Here is a 25,688-nt window from a genome sequence, read left to right on the forward strand (position 1 = left end):
CAGGGTGGTGGATAGGAACTTTTTTTTAAGATATCACCTCATGTAGATGTCCTCGAATGGAGTGGTCTGGTGCCTGTGATGCCACAAGCTAAGTTAACAATCCTCTGGAGTGTATTCTTGTCCTGAGTGTTGGCACACAGACAGTGATGAAACAAGACAGAATGCTCTCCACAGCACACCTGTTGAAGCTTTCCAGGGTCTTCAGTGAAATATTGAATCCCCTCAAACTCCTCACTCTGTATAGCTGCTGGCAAGCGCCTTCTTCATGATTCCATTGACATGGAGGCTCCAGGACAGATCCTCAGAGATGTTGACTCCACTCCAACTCCATCTTCAAGTTTGTGGACCCCACTCCATTACAAGCCAGATATCAAATAATGACACACAATACAGGAAGGAGATTTAGATTCTAGTGGGCAAGTGGCAAGATAACAGCTTCCCTCTCAATGTCAGTAAGTCAAATGAACTCATCATAGACTTCAGGAGGAGGGTGGTGCATGGTGCTGAAGTTGACACAGTACACAGCTTTAAAATTCATGGGAATAAACATCACCAATGATCAACCACATTGACGTGACGACCTAGAAGGCAGAAAGATGAGAGATTCAGATGTTCCCCTGTACCCCTCAAGATATACCATGAAAGCATCCTTGCTGGATGCATCACAGTGCGGTTGACAGCTGTTCTGAACAAGATCGGAAGCTGCAGAGGATTGTGATAAATCACAATATATGAAGGGTGATAAATCCAGCTCAGAACACCACACAACCCTTCCTCCCCTCCAGCAACTCCATCTATACTTCCCACTGCCTTGGAAAGGCAGTCAACATTTGAAAGGCCCTATTCCAACCCAGATGCACTCTCTTCTCCCTCCTCCTGTTGGGGAGAGGGTCAAGAGTGTGAAATCGCTCACCAAGGTTAAAAAGCAGTTTCTTCCCCAGAGTCATCAGGCTCTTGAATGAACCCCTCATTGGTTATCTCATGTTGCCCTTGATCTGTACCAAGGGATCTTTCACTCTTATCACTCGAACACCACGCACTGTAACGTGCTCTTGCTCTTCTGTTTTGACTTGCACAATAGAGTTGGCCAGCTGCACTGCCCTTCCGGCCCACGAGCCTGTGCCGCCCAATTACACCCAATTGACCTACAACCCCCGCATTTTTTGAAGGGTGGGAGGAAAGCAGAGTGCCTGGAGGAAACGTGCACAAACACAGGAGAGCATACACACTCCTTGCAGACCGTGACAGATTCACACTCAGGTTGCTGCGCTGTAATGTGGCAATAAACTTGAATTAGATCCATAAATTCAGTTGATTCAGATAGCCGAACTATGCACTTTTATGCTGAGGAAGATTAATGATGGGCCCTTGTTAGACAAGTCCAGTATAAACAAGGAGGAAGAAAAACCCCAGGCAATTGTAAAGTTATAAAAGCAGCATATAAACATTGTAACTATGATGAAATAATACTGTAATTTGCTGAAGATTGTTAGGTTTTTTGGAATGTGTTGAAGCAAGTCTTTTAATTGTGACCAAAGCATCAAAAGGATGATGTGGTTGAAAGCTGTGGGCGTTGGCAGATTCTCCTATGGAAGCTAAAGCTAGGTAGCTAAAACATGGAAAGTTGGTTGTAAAGTCAACTTAGGCTCAATTTTGCCTCGACCTCATGCTTTGGAGTTCCCTCTCCAAACCACTCCAATTCCCCTCGAGTCTGTTAAATCAAGAAGCATAAATTCACAAAGACTCATGATACAGCCATCAAGTCAATGGTACTATCTATTCTGCCTACACCGTTCAACATTTAAAATGTTTCAATTAGGGGGGTGGCATGGTTAGCGCAACACTGCTGTAGGGCCAGCAATCCAGACCAAAGTTTGAATCCCACGCTGTAAGGCATCTGTACGTTCTCCCTGGGTCTGTGTGGGTTTTCTCCAGGTGCTGTGGCTTCCTCCCACTCTTTAAAATATACCGGGGTTGTAGGTCAATTGGGCAGCAGGGGCATGTGGGCCAAAAGGGCCTGTTACCATGCAATATGTCTAAAAAGGATTCTTATCCCCCCCCCCCCCCCCCCATTCTCCTAAATTCCAACATTCCTCATTTAATAACCCAGGTGCAGGATCTCAGCTGGGATGTCAGCAATTTATCTCAATGATGAAGTTAATTCATTTCTTGTTTCAGGAGCTAGAGACACTAATTGAAGCTACCATCTGTTCTATTGTAGTTCATTTCACACACACATGTCAAACTCTGGCCCGCGGGCCAAATTTGGCCCGCGATATAATTATATTTGGCCCGCAAGATCAGATTAAATATATATTAGAGTTGGCCCGCTGGCCGCCGCGCCAGTATATCGCATGCACACTGAAGGTGAAAAAGAAGACGCCGGAGGTGTGGAGGGATCTCAGAGTCCCGAATCCCGGGGATCAGAGCGCCGCACTCAGCCCGCCCGGATCCCGGACACACAGACGTGGCTGGAGTTGGGGACCATCCTCGCTGGGTCTGCGCTTCAGCGGCGACGCCGGACTGTACGTCTCGTTGGCGATACCTTCCCCCTTGCTCCGTGCGCAGCGGACCCTGCCTCCCGCTCCTTTTGTTGGAGATGAGCCCGGCGCCGTGAGATTGCAGTTTAATCCCTCTCCAACCATGGGAGGGGGGTGGGAGCAACGCGCTCTTCTCAGCCAATTCCTCCACCGCCCCGGACGCCAGCGTTTCAACGGGGGGTTCGGGTGCCTTCGTCAGGCTACTGACCTGTTGGTCTAAGACAAGGGGAGAGCGTACAAACTCCACACAGACAGCACCTGAACTCGGGTGAACGTGGAGCTGCGACCCCACATTCCATATCAGGACTGTGTGTAAGATTGGGAGCAGTGAGACGGAAGCTTATTTTGTTCCTGTGATTTAAGCCTTTCTTGAGGTGGGGGGGGGTCATTCTCTGACCACTTGTCTAACAATTAACCTAATCAGATGTGGAGTTACCACAATACAACAGTTCTCAACCTTTTTCTTTCCACTCACGTCCCTGTGCCATTGGTTCTCTGTGATTAGTAAGGGATTGCTTAAGGTGGTCTGTGGGTGGAAAGAAAATGTTTGAAGACCACTGCTTTAATCATCCTTCATTGACTCGTCATGTGCACGGTTTCAGAACGCTAAAGGAAATGGGCCAATGACAATGGCAATGAAAGAGTTTATCCAAAACTATTATTAAACATTTATTTTAATAAGAAAAAGTTTAACATTACATATGTTGAAAGAAGAGAAATCATGCAGATGTTGTTAAAAATTTTCAATAAATATTTAGTTCGGCCCTCGACTTAGTCCAAGTTTTAAATTTTGGCCCTCCGTGAATTTGAGTTTGACACCCCTTATTTCACATCAATCTTTAGAGTCAGTTCCCATACTCTATGCGACTTCAAGAGAAAACAATGAAACAATGCCTGCTTTTTGTCAAGTTAAATTTTGCATGGGATCTTTCCGACCCTTTGGAAACCACGAGGTGATCGCTATCCCACGAAACCATCCCCATCTCTCCTTTCCTCTAGCTGTCTCTCTCTCTCTCTTCTCTTTTCCCTTTGTTTCCTTTCAGAGCCAAAATTAATTCTTTCCTCTCTCCTGTCTTCATATCCAATTAACACCTTTTGCCTGTTAGTCTGTACTCCTCCCCTGCCCATTGTTCCCAGAATTTGAATTCAGATGCCGGTCTCTTTTTTTAAAAACTCATACCTTGTAGAAGAGCTCAGGCCTGAAACATCAGTAATATATCTTTACCTCTTATGGAGTCCAGCTGAGTTAATCCAGCATCTCTGAACTTTTACTGCAATCACAGTGCCTGCAGACTTTTATCTTTCACTCACTATGTCAGTTAGCAAGGAGGAGGGAAGGAGGTGCAAGATGAAGGTGAAATACTCGAGCTCAGCCTAATTGGCTTGGCTGACAGATATTAACTCACCAAAGGGTGACAGAAATATGGAGTTAGTATTAACTGAATCAAATGGCAATGGATCAAAAGCTAATAGGATCATTTGTCGCTCACTTATATACAAAAAAAGGGAATACAAGTGAGTCTCCACTTCACTAAAGAGTCACGTGTCTGGAAACTCAAAGCTGGATAAATCCTATAGGTTATCTCACACACACACACTCTTAGTCAAAATATCATTGTATTATTTTCAATGATGTACCTCAACATCCTCTGCTCGGCGAGCTTCATTCCGCCCCATTGCTTTCAGTTCACTTTGTCTAATCCTCCAAGAGGGCAGGGCGTACATCCAGAATACAAGAGGTGGAAAATGAAAAGGAGGGGGGGGGGGGAGGGAAAAAAAACCACAAATAATTTGAAGTTCTTAAATTGGAGACACTCAGTTTGCAAACAAAATGCCAGGCACATTCCCAGCTTCAACCAACAGCGTTTGTATTTTCTCTGAAATCCGGCAGCATCACAGGATACAAATTGTTTCCAACAACCCACTTCTGCTTTCAAAGGAAAATATTGCAGACAGCCCCTCACTGTCAAAGGTTGCTGTTGAGATTACAACATGCATACTCATGTTAGGAACAGCTCACAACTTGAACTCACCTGTACTGTTATGTTTTTGTAGGTTCTTTAATTTCAGATTTATTGTCACATACAAAACATCACATACATCCCTTTTTTTTAAAGACTTTATTTAAAATTTTTATAACATGAATACAATAAAGAATTACATTTAAAGAAAAATAGAAAAAAAAATTTAAAAAGGTATGATTACAATATTACATCAGAAAACTACACAAAATAAGCCCCCCCGTTAATTGAAACATAATATTAATAGTCTAACTTAAAATTAGTCCAACCCTCCCCCCAAAATAAAGAGTGAAGAGTTAATAAAATTGACAATATTATATATGAAAAAAAATACCCACATACAAAAAAGAGATAAAACTTAACCTAAAAAAATTCTAACAAAAAAAAATTGTCAATACTAAAATATCACACTTAAACATATATTTAAATCAAACTTAAATGCATATAATTAGCAAACGGAGTCCACTTTAACTTATAAAAAGACATCTTATCCTGAATTGAAAAAGATATCCTCTCCATAGTCAAACAAAATTTCATTTCCAAATGCCACTTATCTAAAGTTAGTATATTTCTATCTTTCCAAGTAAGTGCTATACATTTCTTAGCCACAACTAAAGCTAAATAAATAAATGAAATCTGATAATCCTCTAAACCTAAATTGATTAATGATTGCATGTCCCCTAATAAAAATATATCGGGATCGAATACAAGATGGATATTATATAAACTGTTAAAAACAGATTGAATACCTTTCCAAAACTGTTGCAATCGATCACAAAGCCAAACAGTATGCAAAAAAGTATTGGCCGTCTGATCACTTCGAAAACAAGAATCCAACTTACTAAAACCAAATTTTTTAAATTTCTCCGGCGTTAAATATAGCTGATGAATAAAATTATAATTAATCATCGCTAGTCTAGCATTAATTAATTTCCGAATACTATTCTGACAAATTTCCATCCAAGCTTCTTCAGCTACTTTATGTCCTAAATCTTTTCCCCATTTCAACTTATCTTTATCCCAGTCTTTTTTACTATCAATTTCTTGTAAAATACAATACAAATCAGATATATATCCCTTTTTTGGTAGTGAAAGTACATATTCTTCAAAACTAGATTCAGGCAATAAAATCATATGTCGACCACATAACTGTTGTACAAAAGATCTTAATTGATAATATACAAATATAGAATTTGCACTAATACCATATTTCCTTTGTAATTCGTCAAAGGAACAAAAACAACCCTCAGAAAAACAATCAGATAAATTTTTTATTCCCTTCTTTTCCCATTGTTTCAAAGTGGCATTGGAGACCGTAAAAGGAACAAGGTGATTATTATATAATGGCAATCTTCCAGAATATATAATTTTAAGTCCCAATTTTTTAAGTTTACTTGTCCATAAATTCAATAAATGTTTCAATATTGGCACATCATAAGTTCGTAATAAATTTTTATTCCATCGAAACAAAAACTCATGAGGAAATTTTTCTAAAAAACCGCCATTTCTATCTTTACCCAACTAGGTGAGTCGTCCATATTCATTAATGCACTAAGAAATTTGAGTTGAGCTGCTTCATAATAATGCTGAAAATTCGGTAATCTTAAACCTCCAAATTGAAAATCCCACATCAATTTTCTCATTGCTACTCTCGGAAATTTTCCCTTCCATAAGAATTCTCTAATCGCTTTATATAAATCCTTAAAAAAACTTTAAAAAAAAAGGAATTGATTGAAACAAATATTGTATTCTAGGAAAAATATTCATTTTTATGGTATTAATCCTCCCTAGTAAACCCAAAGGTAGATCCCTCCACCTAATCAAATCTAATGTAATCCTTTTTATTAAAGGAAGATAATTAATTGAGTATAATTCTTGAAATTTCGTATTAACATTGATTCCTAAATATTTAATTTGTGTAGTCCACTTCAAATTTGTAATATTTTTATACACTGAATAATCACCTTTACAAATTGGTAAAATTTCACTTTTAGCCCAATTTACTTTGTAACCAGATAATTGGCCATAAATTTCTAAACATTCTTGAATTGCAGGTAAAGAAATATCCGGATCCACCAAATATAATAAAACATTATCAGCAAATAAATTAATTTTATATTCCTCATTCAGAACTCTCATACCTTTAACATTTTCATTTTGACATATTAATTGTGCTAAAGGTTCAATAACTATAGCAAATAAAGCAGGTGACAACGGACATCCTTGTCTAGTAGATCTTGTCAAACTAAAAGATTCTGAAATTTTGCCATTAACAGCAATTCTAGCCTTTGGGCTATTATATAAAGTCTTTATCAACCCAATAAATTAAGAACCAAAACAAAATTTCTCAAGTACTTTGAACAGAAACTTCCATTCTACTCTATCAAAAGCCTTTTCTGCATCCAATGAAACCACTATTGGATAATTCAACTGAAATTTAGATTTATTTATCAAGGTTATTAACCGTAAAATATTATCTGACGCATACCTGTTTTTTTATAAATCCCCTTTGATCACCATGTATAATTTTAGGCAGATATTGAGCTAATCTATTAGCCATAATTTTAGCTACAATTTTATAATCTACATTTAACAACGAAATTGGTCTATAAGAAGAAACCTGTAAAGGGTCTTTATCTTTTTTTGGTATAACCATAATTATTGCATTAGAACAAGACTCAGGTAATTGAAAAGTATTGTAAGTTTGTTGTAATACACCCTTATAAATAGAAGATACATCAGCATAAAAAACTTTATAAAACTCTATAGAAAACCCATCTTCACCAGGTGCCTTTCCATTCGGCATGTCTCTTATTGCCCTTTCTATTTCATCTTCTGTAAAAGGTTTATCTAACTCTTGTCTATCTTCTTGATTCAATTGTGGCAAGTTAATATTTTCCAAGAAAGAATCAATTGCGTCTCCAGTTACATCTTTACATTCCGAAGTATACAATTGTTTATAGAAATTACAAAATTCCTCATTAATCTCCTTTTGATTAAAAGTAATACCTGATTTCTTTCTAATCGTTGGTATAATCCTAGATAATTGTTCCTTTTTTAATTGCCATGACAAAATTTTATGAGCTTTCTCACCTATATATTCATAAAACTTATGCTTAGTTTGATTCGTTAACTGATTCTTTTGCATTTCGGTAGCATGTTTTTGAAATTCTTTTTCAGTAGCAGTTATCTTTTCCTCTCAGTCTTCAATCTCTTTAATTCTCTCCTTCTTTACTTTAGAGGCATAACTGATAATTTGGCCTCGCAAAAAAGCTTTCATTGCATCCCATAAAACAAAATGACTAGAAACAGAATTACAGTTAATGCCAATAAAAATTTCAATTTGCTGTTTTAAAAAACTAATAAATTCTGGTTTTTGCAATAGCATAGTATTAAATCTCCATCTTTTTTTTAATTTTTTTAAATTTTTTTAATTTTTTATTTTTCACACCATAAATCACGTTAGCCATGATATACACTTTTTCTTTTTCACACATATACAGTGACTTTTTCTCCCCCCCCCCTCCCTCCTCCCAAGCCACCCCCCACCCCCCCTCTCATCCATTTTAGGTATACAATCTAGGTTGCATTAAGCCAGTCAGACAATGTTGTCATTCAACAAAAATACACCAGAAATTCTACTGAGTCCATTCTTTTCTTTTCTCCTCCTTCCATCAACTTAGGTAATGTTTGTTCCCGGTAGGTTTTCGCTATTGTATTTAATGTAAGGCTCCCATACTTGTTCGAATATTTCAATATTATTTCTTAAACTATATGTTATTTTTTCTAATAGAATACATTTATTCATTTCTATATACCATTGTTGTATTTTCAAATTATCTTCCAATTTCCAGGTTGACATAATACATTTTTTTGCTACGGCTAGGGCTATCTTAACAAATCTTTTTTGTGCATCTTCCAAGTCAATTCCAAATTCTTTATTTTTTATGTTACTTAGGAGAAAGATCTCTGGATTCTTTGGTATATTGTTTTCTGTTATTTTATTTAATATCTGATTGAGATCATCCCAAAATTTTTCTACTCTCTCACATGTCCAGATTGCATGAATTGTTGTTCCCCTTTCTTTTTTACATCGAAAACATCTATCAGATACTGTTGGGTCCCATTTATTTAACTTTTGCGGTGTAATGTATAGTCTGTGTAACCAATTATATTGTATCATACGCAGCCTCGTATTTATTGTATTTCTCATCGTTCCAGAACATAATTTCTCCCATGTTTCCTTTTTTATCTTTATGTTTAAATCTTGTTCCCATTTTTGTTTAGTTTTACCATTTGTTTCCTCATTCTCCTTTTCTTGCAGTTTAATATACATATTTGTTATAAATCTTTTGATTAACATTGTATCTGTAATCACATATTCAAGGTTACTTCCCTCTGGTAAACTCAAATTGCTTCCTAATTTATCTTTCAAGTAGGATCTCAGTTGGTAATATGCCAGCGCTGTATCTCCAGTTATATTGTACTTATCTCTCATTTGTTCAAAGGATAAGAATCTACTTCCTGAAAAACAATTTTCTATTCTTTTAATCCCTTTTTTTTCCCATTTTCTAAAGGAAAGGTTGTCTATTGTAAAAAGGGAGTAGCTTATTTTGCGTCAGTATTAGTTTTGGTAATTGATAATTTGTTTTATTTCTTTCTACATGAATCTTCTTCCATATATTGAGGAGATGGTGTAAAACTGGAGAAGTTCTATGTTGTACCAATTTTTCGTCCCATTTATATAATATGTGTTCAGGTATCTTTTCCCCTATTTTATCTAATTCTAATCTCGTCCAGTCTGGTTTTTCCCTTGTTTGATAAAAATCTGATAGGTACCTTAATTGTGCGACTCTATAATAATTTTTGAAGTTTGGCAATTGTAAGCCTCCTTGTTTATACCATTCTGTTAATTTATCTAGTGCTATCCTCAGTTTCCCCCCTCTCCATAAAAATTTCCTTATTATTTTCTTTAACTCTTTGAAGAATTTTTCTGTCAGTTGTATTGGCAATGCCTGAAATAAGTATAGTATCCTTGGAAAAATGTTCATTTTAATACAGTTTATCCTTCCTATCAGTGTTAGTGGTAGCTCTTTCCAATGCTCTAAATCGTCCTGTAATTTTTTCATTAGTGGATTGTAATTGAGTTTATATAATTGGCCTAGATTTTTGTTTATTTGTACACCTAGGTATCTTATTGCCTGCATTTGCCATCTGAATGGGGATTCCTTCTTAAATTTTGAGAAATCTGCGTTATTCATAGGCATTGCTTCACTTTTATTTACGTTTATCTTGTATCCCGACACTTCTCCATATTCCTTCAATTTCTTATATAAGTTCTTTTATTGATAGTTCTGGTTCTGTTAAGTACACTATCACATCATCCGCAAATAGACTGATTTTATATTCCCTGTCTTTTATTTTTATTCCTTTTATATTATTATCTATTCTTATCGCTTCTGCTAGTGGTTCTATAGCTAGCGCAAACAATAATGGTGATAGTGGGCATCCCTGCCGCGTTGACCTGCTTAAGTTAAATTGCTTTGATACATGTCCATTTACTGTCACTTTCGCTAACGGTCCCTTATATAATGCTTTAATCCAATTAATATACTTCTCCGGTAAACTGAATTTTTGCAATACTTTGAACAAATAATTCCATTCTACTCTGTCGAAGGCCTTCTCTGCGTCTAAAGCAACTGCTACTGCAGGTGCTTTATTTCCTTCTACTGCATGAATTAAGTTAATAAATTTACAAATATTGTCTGTTGTGCGTCTTTTTTTGATAAATCCAGTTTGGTCTAAATTTACCATTTTCGGTACCTGTTCTGCTAATCTGTTTGCTAATAGTTTAGCTATTATCTTATAATCTGTGTTTAGCAAAGATATTGGTCTATATGATGCTGGTGAGAGTGGATCTTTCCCTTGTTTTAGTATCACTGTAATTATTGCTGTTTTACATGAATCTGGTAAGTTTTGTGTCTCATCAATCTGGTTGATTACATCCAGGAGGGGCGGTATTAATAGGTCTTTAAATGTTTTGTAGAATTCTATTGGGAGTCCATCCTCTCCTGGTGTCTTATTATTTGGTAATTTTTTTATTATCTCTTGTATTTCTACTGTTCCAAATGGTTCTGTTAATTTATTTTGTTCCTCTATTTGTAGTTTTGGTAGTTCAATTTTAGTCAAAAATTCATCTATTTTCCCTTCTTTCCCTTCGTTTTCAGTTCGGTATAATTGTTCATAGAATTCTCTGAAGTTTTCCTTAATTTCTTTTGGATTATATGTAATTTGTTTGTCTTTTTTCCTTGTTGCCAATACCATTTTCTTAGTTTGCTGTCTTAAGCTGCCATGCTAAGATTTTGTGTGTTTTTTCACCTAGTTCATAATATTTCTGTTTTGTCTTCATTATATTCTTCTCCACCTTATATGTTTGTAATGTTTCATATTTTATTTTTTTATCTGCCAATTCTCTTCTTTTGGTTGTATCTTCCTTTATTGCTAATTTTTTTTCTATGTTTACTATTTCCCTTTCCAACTGCTCTGTTTCCTGATTATAGTCCTTCTTCATCTTGGTTACATAACTTATTATTTGTCCTCTAATGAATGCTTTCATTGCGTCCCATAGTATAAACTTATCTTCCACTGATTCCGTATTTACTTCAAAATACATTTTTAATTGTTTTTCAATAAATTCTCTAAAATCCTGTCTTTTAAGTAGCATGGGGTTTAATCTCCATCTATACATTCTTGGAGTGATGTCCTCTAGCTTTACTGTCAGTATTAAGGGTGAATGGTCCGATAGCATTCTCGCTTTATATTCTGTTTTTCTTACTCTATCCTGCATATTAGCTGATAACAAAAATAGGTCTATTCTTGAGTATGTTTTATGTCTAGTCGAGTAGTATGAGTATTCCTTTTCTTTTGGGTTTTATTTCCTCCATATGTCCACAAGTTTCATTTCTTGCATTGATTTAATTATAAATTTGGTTACTTTGTTCTTCCTGTTAATTTTTTTTCCCCGTTTTATCCATATTTGGATCCAAATTCAGATTGAAATCCCCTCCTATTAGTATGTTCCCTTGCGTATTAGCTACCTTCAAAAAGATATCTTGCATAAACTTTTGATCTTCTTCGTTAGGTGAATATATATTAAGTAGATTCCAAAGCTCCGAATATATCTGACATTTTATCATAACATATCTCCCTGCTGGATCTATTATTTCCTCTTCTATTTTAAATGGCACATTTTTGCTAATTAATATAGCCACTCCTCTTGCTTTTGAATTATACGATGCTGCTGTTACATGTCCTACCCAATCTCTCTTTAATTTCTTGTGCTCCAATTCAGTTAAGTGTGTTTCTTGGACAAATGCTATATCTATTTTTTCATTTTTCAGTAAATTTAGTAGTTTCTTCCTTTTAATTTGGTTATGTATTCCATTAATATTTAAAGTCATATAGTTCAGCGTAGCCATTTTATATTTTGTTTATCTTCTCTTTCCGTTTTTCCATCATTACCTTTCCTCCTTTTCCATTTCTGTTTTCTTATTTTCAACTCTTTACAAGACAACATTCCTACAACATCCAACATTTTCCTTATTCTCCTATTTCTATCTTCTTTATCCCCAATCTCCCCTTCCCCTCCTGAGTTGTCCTTTATCCCTTTTCGGACAACCACATCTCCCCTCTCCATTTGGATTTGCGAATCCACTCACAAGCGTCAACTGATTTTGCAGTGACCGCTCTTTTCCCCCACCCAGCCCCCCCCAGAAAAGATTTCACTTTTCATATGTCACAAAGGTCACTCTTTTAATTCCCTCCTTATTCTCTCTATTCCATTACCTTCCCTTATTAATTCTTGTCTATACTATCTATATTTTCCTCTAATTACAGATACTTTCACGTATGCACATTGTCTCTATTCACTCTTATACCTCTTTACCCGCATACATATCAATCGTGGTCATTTTTACCCTCATTACCCGTCTTCATCCCTCAGTCTATTTTTGTCTTTACCCACATACATATCAATCGTGATCATTTTTACTCTCATTACCCGTCTTCATCCCTCAGTCTATTTTTGTAATTGTTCTGCAAATTTTCGTGCTTCTTCTGGATCCGAGAACAGTCTGTTTTGTTGTCCTGGAATAAATATTTTCAATACCGCAGGATGCTTCAGTATAAATTTATACCCTTTCTTCCATAAAATCGCCTTTGCTGTATTGAACTCTTTTCTCTTCTTTAGGAGTTCAAAACTTATTTCTGGATAAATGAAGATTTTTTTCCCTTTATACTCCAGTGGTTTGTTGCCCTCTCTTACTTTTTCCATTGTCTTCTCCAGTACCTTTTCTCTTGTAGTATATCTTAGGAATTTTACTACAATAGATCTTGGTTTTTGTTGTGGTTGTGGTTTAGAGGCCAATGCTCTATGTGCCCTTTCTATTTCCATTTCTTGCTGTAGTTCTGGACATCCTAGTGTCTTAGGGATCCACTCTTTTATAAACTCCCTCATATTCTTGCCTTCTTCATCTTCCTTAAGGCCCACTATCTTTATGTTATTTCTTCTGTTATAATTTTCCATTATATCTATTTTTTGAGCTAGTAGTTCTTGTGTCTCTTTAGTTTTTTTATTAGATTCCTCCAATTTCTTTTTTAAGTCTTCTACCTCCATTTCTGCTGCTACTGCCCGTTCTTCCATCTTGCCCATTTTTTTCCCCATTTCTGTTAAGGTCATATCTATTTTATTCACTTTCTCTTCTGTGTTGTTTATTCTTCTTCTTAAATCATTGAATTCCTGTGTTTGCCATTCTTTAAATGACTCCATGTATCCTCTAACAAGAGCAAGTATATCCTTTACCTTGCCTTTCCCTTCATCTATTTCACTGTATTCTTCCTCTTCTTCCTTTGGGTTGGCCATCTGTTGTTTCTTTGTTGCCCTTTCCTTCTCTCTTTCTTGTTTCTATTGTCTTCTGTGGTCTCTTCTTGCTGCAGGTGTTCTGCAGCTGTCGTTGCCGGCTGTGGAGATCGACTCCCCAGCTGGTCCCCCCTCCCGTCGGTGTGTTTTTTTGCATGCACGGTTGCGCACTTTTACTCGGCTCTGTGAGCCATTGTTGTAGTTCTTTTTCTACCGACCTGAGGTAGCGGGCTCCTCTCTCCACAGCGGGCCTCTTCGGACAGGTAAGGCCTTCACCTTTTTCCTCCGTTGTCTTCTCTTCCTCTCTTCTTACCGTTGTTTTTGATTTTTCTTCTTTTGTCTCCATCTTCTTTCCACCTTTATACTCACTTTTCTTTAACTTTTATTTCTGTGCCTTTGTATTTTCTCTTGTTTTTCCCGACTTTTCTGGAGAGGGCTGGAGTTCTCCGTCCGGCCACTACTCCATCACGTGACTCCTCCCTTAAATCTCCATCTTGAAGCTTTCTGAACATCCTGTGAACTCAAATATTCTAATAATAATAATGAATGATCCGAAACCAATCCAGCCTTATACTCCACAGATGTAACCCTATCCTGCAAATGTGCTGATATTAAAAAATAATCAATTCTAGAAAAAGAATTATGTCGCGAGGAATAAAAAGAAAAATCTTTCTCTGTAGGATTAACTCTTCGCCAAATATCAATTAAATTCAAATCTGCCATCATATTAATCACTTGGATTGCCATCTTAGACTTCTTAATTACTCTTGGGTACTTATCCAGTAAAGGCTCCAACACCACATTCAAATCTCCCCCAATCACCACATTAGAGTTCGATTGTCCAAGTAATAAAGACATATCCACAACAAAAGCTGTATCCTCAACATTAGGAACATAAACATCAAGCAAAGTCCATGCCTCATTAAAGATTGTACAATTTAATTTTAATAATCTTCCACCATTTTTCTCTTCATTCTGTAACTGAAATGGTAGATTCTTATGTACCAAAATTGCCACACCTTTTGCCTTAGAATTAAACAAAGAATAAAAAATTTGCCCAACCCATTCACGTTTGAGTTGTTCCTTATCTGTTAAATGAGTTTCCTGTAAAAAAGCAACATCAACTTTTAATTTTTTAAAATAAGCAAGTATTTTCTTACACTTAATAGGATTATTTAAACCCTGAACATTAAGAGAAGCAAACTTCAATTTAGACATTTCTTACACTCAATAAAACACACAAGAAACAAACAAAAAAAAGGAAAAAAGAGAAAAAAAAGAAAACCCCCCAAAAAAGAAAAAACCCTTAATTCCCCTTTGAAATTACAACCAAAAACTAAAAAAAATAAAAAAAGTTATATATATAAAAAAATTTAATTATTTAAAAAAGATTAAAAAAAAGCTTCACTCCCTAACCCAAAAATTAAAAAGAAAAAAAAAACAGGTCGGAGGTCACAATTACCTCCTCCTGTTTAAACTGCCTAATGCGGTAACTCCCCCAAAATATTGGGTGTGAGATAACTCACATGCAGCTGATGACTTCTGGAAATTTGTGCCCACCCAGTTCCCTCTCCCAACTCCCATCACTATTTAAAACTTCTCAACAAAAATAATAAATCTTTATTATTATTTATTTATTTTTTAAAATCAACTTTGCCATTGCGACCACCGTTTCTTCCATTTCTTCCAGAAATCAAATTCCCTTCTTGCAGCTCTGCCCTCTTTGGAGACCGTGGAGGACTATGTCGTTCCTGGAATTGCGTAATTGGTAAAGACTGAGCAAAATCCATAGCTTCTTTAGGATTATCAAAGAACTTTGGTTGATATCCATCCTGAAAAATCTTCAGTACCGCAGGGTATATAAATGTTGCCTTATATCCTTTTTTCCACAATAATTCTTTCACAGAATTAAATTCACATCGTTGAAACATAATTTCCTGACTCAAATCCGGATAGAAGAAAACACGATTACTCTGAACCATCAAAGGAGATTTGTTTTGCTGTGCATTTCTAATAGCCATATGTAAAATAGTCTCTCTATCACAGTAATTTAAATAGCGAACCAGAACAGGTCTTGGATTCTGTCCTGAAAAAGGTCTCCTTCTCAAAGCTCTATGAGCCCATTCCAATATTAAACCTTCAGGAAACTTATCTTGTCCCAACACTTGTGGAATCCATTCAGTGAAAAATTTTCTTGGATCTAGCCCTTCTATGCCTTCTGGCAAGCCGACAATTTTCACATTATTCCTTCTGGATTGGTTCTCCAAATAATCAACCTTTTTTGCTAAATTTTTATTCTGAATCTGTAACATTTCAATTGTTTTATTCACATCTTGCAATTGATCTTGTACATCAGATAATCCTTGATCACACATCTCAAGTCTTTCAATAGTTTCGACTTTAAAAGCTCCATAATCAGCCATCTGTTGAGTATTGACATCCACCAATGCATTAATCTTAGAAGTAAGATTATTCATAGAATCACCTAAATGCATCATTGAAGAAAATATCTTATGTTCAAGACTCTTGAAAAGTATATCAACATCAGTAGATCCAGACATGGTGGGATCCTGCTGTTCTTGAGGACCTTCTATCCCTTCTTTTAATTTAGTAGCTTTTCTTGCAGTTTGACTCCGTATAAGAGCCCCTGCCACAGACCCCCCAGAAGTATCAGGAGGCTGATGATCAGGGTTATCTTTGATCCAAACCTCCTTTAAAAGCTTCATTACGTCAATGTCTGGAAGAGCTGTTATAACTGGTGGAATAGCAGTCAAATAACAACTCTTTAACTCTCCAACTGGTGGCGCCCCAGCTAATTCAGCAGTCAAAGTCTCAGTAGACGTTGTTTGAAATACTGGCATCCGGCCAGCCCTTTGTTCTAAAGGCAGCTGAAAACGACCTTCAGAAAGACTTACGGAATCAGAACGGAGTTCCAAGGCCGAATTCTTCGCTTCTTTTCCTGGATCCATTTCACGCTGAGTCGTGGCTTTTTGTAAACAAGCAGGCTCAGATAATTTCGGAAAATATAATTTTTTAACAATCCGTTGATGTTTCCTTTTACTTTTTTTTTAAACAAATGTACCATTAGGTATTAATTCAACACTCATACTATTTATAAACTTTTAAAAAAAGTTTTAACAGGCACTTAAAGACAAAACAATAAGTTAGAGTCAGGAGAGGACTGGAAGGCACGTCTATTCCTTACGCCATCTTGCCACGCCCCTCCATCACATACATCCCTGAGATTCCTTTTTCCTGTGGACGCGGCAGAATTATCACTAATTGGTATGCAAAAAATAAACTGTACACAGTGTAAACATGTAAACAAATAAAAGAAATGTGAACAGATAATGAATGTAAACAAACCAACTGTGCAATACTGTGAGATCAAAAAGAAAATCTACAAAGTGCACAAGAGTCCTTAAACGAGTCTCTGATTGAGTTTGTTGTTGAGGAGTCTGATGGTGGAGGGGTAGCAGCTGTTCCTGAACCTAGTGGTGTGAGTCTTGTGGCACTGCTACCTCTTTCCTGATGGCAGCTGAGAGAGTATGTGCTGGGTGGTGAGGGTCTTTGATGATTTCTGCTGATCTCTAATGGCAGCATTCCCTGAGGATGTACTCAATAGTTGGGAGGGTTTTACCTGGGCTGTGTCCACTATCCTTTGGAGGGCTTTATGCTCAGGGGTATTGGTGTCCCCATACTAGACTGTGATGCAGCCAGTCAGCACATTTTCCACTACATCTCTGTAGAAATTTGCCAGGTTTTCTGGTGTCATGCCAAACCTCTGCAAACCCCCGAGGAAGTAGAGGTGCTGATGTGCTTTCTTTACGATGCCATTGATCAGGAAATATCTTCTGAGATAGTGACTCCCAAGAACATAAATTTGCTCACCCTCTCCACCTCTGATCCCCCAATGAATACTGGATTGTATACCTCTAGCTTTCCTTTCCTGAATTCAACAATCAGCTCCTTTGTTTTGGTGACATTGAGTCCAAGGTTGTTGGTGGTGCAGCATTCAGCCAAGTGTTCAATCTCCATCGTGCATGCTGACTCATCATTTTCCTTTACACAACCCACTACCGTGGTATCGTCAGCAAATTTGTAGATAGTGTTATTGTCGTACCAAGCTACACAGGTTCTTGCAGGAAGTCCACATTGCGTGCATTTCTAGACTTTGACCATTACATTTGATCAGCAGAGATGCAAAATATTCTCTGGAACAATTTAAGTCATAGAATTTTTCAGCCCTCTGTCCATCACAAGACATATTTTCTATTCTAGGCAACATTTTGATAAATTTCCTCTGCACCCTCTCCATAGCTTCCCCATCCATCCTATAATGAGGTGACCAGAACAGAATAATATTCCAAGTGTGGTCTCACCAGAGATTTATAGAGCTGCAACATTACCTCATGACTCCAGAACTCAAGTCCCCGATTAATGAAGCCCAGCAGACCATGGACTTTCTTGACTATTCTATCAACCTGTGAGGCAACCTTGAGAGATCTGTGGTTTTGGACCCAAAGGTTTCTCTGTTCTTTTGCACTGTTAAGTATCCTACTATTAACCCTGTGCTCTGGCTTCGAGTTTGACCTTCCAAAATGCATCACTTAATATTTATCTGGATTGAACGCTCTCTGCCACTTTTCCACCCAACTCTGCATCCTGTTTATATCATGTTGTAATCCATGACAACTTTCCACGCTATTTCCAATACCTCCAACCTTCATAATCATCTGCAAACTTACTGATCCATCCTTCTTTGTTGAGGCCATTTATAAAAATCATAAAGAGCAAGGGCCCCAGAACAGATCCCTGCAGAACTCCACTAGACACTGAACTCCAGGCAAACTACATTCCGTCTGCTACTACTGTCTGCTTTCTAAAGGTAAGCCAGTTCTGAATCCATACGGCCAAGATTCCATGGATCACGTGCTTCATGACTTGTTGAACGAGTATCCTATGTGGGACCCTGTCAAATGCCTCACTAAAATCCATATTCACCACATCTACTACCCTGCCTTCATCAATTTCTTTTGTTACTTCCTCAAATAACTCAATTAGTCTCATGAGACACAACCCTTCACAAAGCTGAGCTCTCTATCCCTGAGAAAACTGTATTTCTCTGAATGACTGTAAATCCTGTCCTTAAGAATCTTCTCTAATAGCTTACCCATCACTGATGTAAGACTCATTGGTCTGCTGAATACAGAAAGCATTAATTTAGGACCACCCCAACCTCCTCCACCTCCAGACAAATTGCTTCCTTTATCTTTAAGTGGGCCTACCTACATTCTTGTCATCCTTCTGTTCTTCACGTATGCATAAAACACCTTAAGATTTCTCTTAATCCTACTTGCCAAGGCCTTCTCATGCCCCCTTCTGGGTCTCTTAAATTCCTTCTGAGCTACCATGTAGTTCTCATGAATTTTTCCCGTGTTTTATTCCTAAATCTAATACGTGCTTTCTACTTCCTCTTAACTGGCTGCCTCACAAGTTTTGTCAACCATGGTTCCCTTTTTCTTCCATCTTTGTCTCAAAAGGACAAACCTATCCAGAACCCCATGCAAGTAGTCCCTAAACATGCTCCACATTACTACTGCACTTTCTCCCAAGATCAACTTTTCCCAGTTTACTCTCCCTAGTTCCTGCCTCATCCAATTGTGATTAGCCCTTCCCCAATTAATCACATTATCATTTTTTTTCTGCTTTTATAGATATGCTAAAGCTCAGTAAGTTGTGGTCACTAGAGGAGATACTGGGTAAGGGCTGAGATGATGGTAGGGCAGATGCTACAGAGGCAGATAGAATTGAGAGAAAGAAATAGCATCCTTATAAGGGACAGGATGTGAAGAGATCTAGTTGGGGTCACTGTGGGAGTTGGTATTTGTAGAAAATATCTACATAAAGTTTGTCTCCCGAGATGGAGTCAGGGAGAAAGGGAGGAGAGCATTGCTAGAGATGGACCAAGTGAATTTGAGATAGAGGTGGAAGTTAGCAGCAGTGTAGAAAGTTGATGAGCTCATCATGGTTCAGAAGGTGGCAGCAACATCAAGGCAGTTGAGGAGCTTGTAGCCTGTATTGCTCCACATAGACAACATCAAGTATTTAATACAATGACTGAAAAAGGTAAGCATGCCAAACTCATTCACCACCATGTCTATACGTATTGCCACTTTCAGGGACCTGTATCTCCAGGTCTCTGTGTTCTATACAACTCTCCAGTGCTTTACCATTTACTGTGGAAGTCGTGCAACATCTCTCACTTGTCAGGAGTTAAATTCAATCTACCATTTCTTGACCTACTTTCCCAGTTATAATGTCAAAAAACTCTTCACTGTCTTACCACCAATTTTCATGTTATCCATAAACCTACGAACCAACTTAGGTTTTCTGCCTGCATAGTTGCTTTGTACAAGATCCAATATCTTCAAAATTAATACTTTAATTCCCACTCTTTAATTCCTCTCCAATAACTAATTCTCCATCCATGCAAGACTACGACCTGAAAAAATACCTTCGAACGTTGTTGATAAACCTCTTGAAAGCCTTCTGAAAAGTTAGGCCCATCACATTCACTGATACTCCCTCAACTTCTTGACTAAACACCCTCAAAAAAATTCATCAAAAGTAAAACTTGACATCTTTTTCTTCATACAACCATGAGATTCTTTTTCCTGCAGGCGAGGCAAAATTACCACTTATTGCTAGCTCAAACAAATAAAGAAATGTAAACAAACTGCAATACAGAGTTTAAAAAAACCAGTAAAGTGCAGAAGTAAAAGTCCTTAAATGAGTCTCTGATTGACCTTGTTTTTGGAGTTCAGCTGTTTCTGATGGTGGTACGCGTTTTGTGGCATCTATACCTCTTTCCTGATGACAGCAGCAAGAACTGAGCATGTCCTGCATGGTGTGGATCCTCGATGATGATTGCTGCTTATCTCCAATGGCAGCGTTCCCTGTAGATATTCTCAATGCTAGGGAGAGTTTTGCCTGTGATGTCCTCTACCTTTTGCAGGGCTTTCCATTCAGGGGTATTGGTGTCCCCATACTAGACTGGGATGCAGCCGGTCAGTACACTTTCTTCCGCACATCTGTAGAAATCTGTCATGGTTTCTGATGTCATACCAAACCTCCGCAAACTCCTGAGGAAGTAGAAGTGCTGACGTGCTTTCTTCACAATGTCATTAGTGAGTTGGGTCCAGGAAAGATCCTCCAAGATAGTGACTCCCAGGAACTTAAAATTTCCTCACCTCTAATCCACCAATGATCATTGGATCATACACCTCTTGTTTTCCCTTCCTGAAGTCAAAAATCAGCTTCTTGGTTTTGGAGATGATTTTTCTCATTCGTTTGTTACCTTAGGACATGTTGATTGGTTATTGCACCTTATTAATTGTTCCACTTCCTGGCAATATAACACTTGACTCCAAGACAAATTGCTGAAAGAACTCAGTGAGTCAGACAGCATTCATCGAGGGAATTGGACAGTCGATGGTTTGGGTCGAAACCTTGCTTCAAGACTGAGAGAGAAGAGGGAAGTCAAGCTGTATTAAAGAAGAGGTGAAGGGGACAATAAGTGTTAGGTGGACCTAAGATGGGTGATGGACAACTGGTGCCAGGTGAGGGAAGCAAGAAAGAAGGTTTGGGAAGAGAGATTGGAAAATAGACAATGGGGGGGGGGGAAATGGCAGAAGCAGTCAGGAAATTTGGGGGGGGGGTGTTTGCGGAGGAGGGTGAATGTGGAGACAACAGTTGGCTACACTTCAATGGTAATTTAATGGTACAGAAACACTGAGTATGAGGAAAGATGTTATTATATGCAAGCTTCTTTAAATGATATTAGCAAAATTTGGTATTCATTCGAAGTGCAAACGAAGGTGAGCAATGAGGTGTTGTACTATTGCTGAGCTGCAGTACATCAGCTGACCTCTGCAGTTCTTCCATGGATTTATAGCACTACACTCCAGAAAGGCACTGCAATAATTCCTGTGCTGACAGAAAGCAACAGTGCAGCGATACAGATAATAACTCCTCGCACACATCCAGCTCTTCTGGTATGGGTTATGCCCATTGGGTTTCATGTTATCTAGCCATTTCCATCACTCCTCTCCCACAGCCGCATTTCCAATGAAGCATACTCCAAATACTTCACTAGTATACACTAAATTACTATACAGAAAGCGCAGTTTTGTGTAAGGAGAGTACACATCAAACGGTCTGCATTTAAGTGATCTTCTGTACTATTTAAAAAGTTTTCAATTCAAATTCCCAGTATCCTTGTTCATCCCTCTAATGGACACAAAGTTAAGTGGCTCTTTACATGTACTAATAGATTTCAGATTCAGATTTATTGTCAAGATACATACATGACATCACAAACAACACTGAGATTCTTTTCTTTCCTGTGGGTGTGGCAGAATTACCACTAATTGGTAGTGCAAACAATAAACTGTGCACAGCATAAAACATGTAAACAAAGAACTGTAAACAGATAAAGAATGTAAACAAACTGACTGTGCAATACAGAGAGATCAAAAAGAAAATCAATAAAGTGCGCAAGTTAGAGCCCTTAAGTGAGTCCACATTTGTCATTGAGGGGTCTGATGGTGGAAGGGGGATCAGCTGTTCCTGAACCTGGTGGTTTGAGACTTGTGGCACCGATACCTCTTTTCTGATGGCAGCAGCGAGAATAGAGTATGTGCTGGGTGGTGTGGATTCTCGATGATTGCTGCTGCCCTCCGATGGTATATTCTCGATGGAGGGGAGGGTTTTGCCTGTGATGTTCTGGGCTGTGTCCACTAACCTCTGGAGAGCATTACGCTCAAGGATATTGATGTATGTACATGATATCCCAAAAATATAATGTATCAAATACAAGACAGGAATAGAAGATATAGAAAAAAGGGGTAGAAAGACTTTTTCACAGAGCTATAGTTTCCATCCACAGCAGAAATGGTTTGAACATTCAAGTTAGATTGGCCGTGTGGATGAAGAATTGAGAGAAATGGAAATAAAGTAGTAAATAGTGCAGAGGAAAGCACAAAAGTCTGCAGACAATGTGACTGAAGTAAAATTGCAAACCAGTAAATAGTGTACCCTGACGAAGAGTTTTAAGGTTAACACTAACCAAGAGTTTGATTATGGAGTACACCTTCAACAGGTGGACCGTGGACAGCATTCTGGCTGGTTGTATCACTGTCTGGTACAAGAAATCTCCAGAGAGTTGTTAACTCGTCCTGCGACATCACAGGCTCCAGACTTCACTCCATCGAAGACATCTACAAGAGGCGCTGTCTTAAAAAAGCAGCCTCTATCCTCAAAGATCCCCCACCAGCCAGGCCGTGCCCTCTTCACTCTGCTACCATTGGGAAAAAGGTACAGGAGGCTAGACGAGCCCTCAGCGGCACAAGGATAGCTTCCTTCCAGCTGCCGTCGGATTCCTGATTGATCAATGAACTGCCTTACTTGGACTTTGTGCTATTTTAATCTTTTTTCGTAAGGTGGCTTATATGAATGTTTGCACCGTGATGCTGCCACGACAAATTTCGCGACTTGTTCATGACAATAAATTCTGATTGTGACCTGCTTCAATTTGACGATCACCACAGCAGGCAGGCGCCATCTCCCTGGCACTTACTCAGTGTCATATCACCTGGACCAGTGAAATCAGCAACATGACCTTCACACCGACAATGAAGACAGGGGCATCTCAAGGCTGTGGGCTTAATCCCCTACCCTATCCCTGATACACTCACAGTTGTGCAGACAAGTTCAGCTTCAATGAAATCTATAGGTTCACTGACGACACCACCATTTTTTAATGGGAAATTATGTCAGAATGAAGGATGAAGACCAAGAATCTGGTTGGGTGGAGAGGGTTTATGTATGTGGAGTGTTTGATGGCTCTGGGTCTGTACTCGCTGGAGTTTGGATGAGCGGTGAGATCTCTTTGAAGGACTGGATAGAGTGAACATGGAAAGCATGTGGCAGAGTTTATGACCAGAGGGCAAAGCTCAGAATAAAAGGACGTCCTTTAAAATAGAAATGAGAATTATTTCAGCCGGGGTGGCGGGGGGGGGATCTGTGAAATTCATGGTCACGGATGACTGTGGAGGCCAAGTCATTGGGTATGCTTAAAGCAGAGGTGGCTTGGATCTTGATCAGCAAGGGGGTCAAAGATTGAGAAGGAAGGAGAATGGGGTTGAGATGAAAAATACATCTTGAAAGGCAGAGCAGACACGATGGGCCAAATGGCTTAATGCTTATGGAAAAATCAGAGGAAATATATTAAAATATTGCAATGCAAAGCCCCAGATTTCACACTGCTGCATACAATACAAATTCTGTTTTTCATGCAAGTTATACTCTTTAATAGTATGACTTTGAAAACCTCTGCAATGCAGAGAAAAATGTGTATTCACAAAAGGCTAGTACACAGATACAGTGCGTAATTTGAAAAGCTAACAGAATGCTATTGCTTGGTGAACTGAATACAAATGTACGAAGGTTATGCTTCAGGGCAGTGGTGAGACCATAACAGGAGTACTGCATAAAGTGCTGATACTGATGATGAGAAAGCAGTTCAGGATTTCCGACACCAACACCCAAAATTGGTGCATGGTCTCAGGAGGAGAAATTGGACAGGTGAGATTTGAATTCACTGGCGTTCAGAAAAGCGAGAGTAGACTTAATGGAAACATGCAGAGATTTTGAGGAACTTTGAAATCCTCAACATGAAGAGGTTGTTTTCTCTAGTGGGAGATGGAGAATGAGGAGTTTCATTTGAAGCATTTGATTGTTATAACCAAAGACCACTGACCTGAAACATTAATTCTGTTCCTCTTCACTGATGCTGCCCTGCCTGCAAGTTATTCCCAAAACTTTAATCAAAAGCACCACTCAAATTTGAGAACTTTTGTCAGTGAAGCAGCCGTTAAATATCCAAAAGAGCCACTGGTCAATCTTTTAGTTCCAATCCTGAAATTGCAAGCATGTAGCTGCCACACAGTATTTTCCTACCAACTTCTCAAATACCTAAGGGATAGCAAACAAATGCTGGTTGTCATCTGAAAGTCTAAATTTCACGAATAAACCATTTCAAGATACAGATGAATGTCAGAGTCACTAATAATACTTTGCTGGTTAACATTTGTTGATGGTGCAACCAGGTTATGTGCATTCAAGGCTGTGTGGCTGTTTTGGGCTATATTTCATTCAAGGAATGCAAGCTCCATGGATACGTTCTATCTAAATCATTCAAGTTTAAAAGGGCAGCGTCGTTAACACAATTTTAGTACAGCGCCCGCGATCCAAGCTCGAATCCGGTGTTGGGTGTAAGCAGTTTATACATTCTCCCCGAATGTTCCCTCCCACGTTCCTACTACGGGGTAAGTAGATTAATTGGTATCAGGGCAGTGTGGGCTCATGAGCCAGAAGGACTGTTATCCTGCTGTCTATCTAAAATTTAAAAGAATGGACTCACAATCCTCTCACCTCCCTGCTGATACTTAAAGCAGCATACTTTTAAGAGAGACACAGAACAGTAACAGGCCCTTCCAGCCCACAAGCTTGTACTGCCCAAATATACCCATGTGACCAATTAACCTATTAATTTTTTGTGTCTTTGGAACCTGGGTGGAAACCGAAGCACCTGAGAAAGGCCCTTACAGACATGGGGAGAACACACAAACTTCTTACAGACTGTGCCGGATTCGAACCCAGGTTGCTGGCACTGCGCTAACCACTATAAGCGTGCCACCCTTCTGGTGATTCAACCGTTTCACCAATGTACTGCATAGCAACACAAATATTGCACAGTTCATAAGCAGCTCAGCTGAGAAATGAAAAAAGGAACTCTTTATTTGTGCAGATCAGCTACTTCATTATCTTCCCATTCTCAAAAACATTTTAACAAACTCAGCCAAAATTTAGTTCCCTTGTCCAAACTGTCTGGGGATTGACCTCATCCTTAACTCTTTTAAAAAGAATCACCACTTGTACAAGTGCATCACGTTAGCTTTTGCTGAAAACCTTTCATTAGACTCTCACTAATATAAGCAGCTTTGCAAGTTGAGAGCTTCTAATACAGTGTGTAATGTTTACACACAAATAGTTCAAATCCCAGAACTAAAGGGGATGTAATTGACCCACTTGCTATTTTATAGTGAACTCCTCCAGGACACCAACCCGAGACACAGCCTCAAACTC

The 25,688-nt window shown here is 38.3% G+C and overlaps 1 protein-coding gene across 12 annotated transcripts in view; it reads right to left on the bottom strand.

Moving 5' to 3' along the window:
* The window catches only part of pnpla6 (patatin-like phospholipase domain containing 6), a 197,409-nt gene that overhangs the window by 170,268 nt on the left and 1,453 nt on the right, over positions 1-25,688 (bottom strand). For 11 of the 12 annotated variants that reach the window (XM_069927607.1, XM_069927608.1, XM_069927596.1 and 8 more), the window contains exon 2: positions 4,179-4,242. The exons of the other annotated variant lie outside the window; for it this stretch is intronic. In XM_069927607.1, the coding sequence (XP_069783708.1) occupies positions 4,179-4,217 (39 nt within the window). In that variant the 5' untranslated portion in view covers positions 4,218-4,242. The remainder of the gene's footprint in view (positions 1-4,178; positions 4,243-25,688) is intronic. 12 annotated transcript variants of the gene reach the window in all.

The sequence above is a fragment of the Narcine bancroftii genome, chromosome 3 (genome assembly GCF_036971445.1).
Source record: "Narcine bancroftii isolate sNarBan1 chromosome 3, sNarBan1.hap1, whole genome shotgun sequence".
NCBI classification, from domain to species: Eukaryota; Metazoa; Chordata; class Chondrichthyes; order Torpediniformes; family Narcinidae; genus Narcine; species Narcine bancroftii.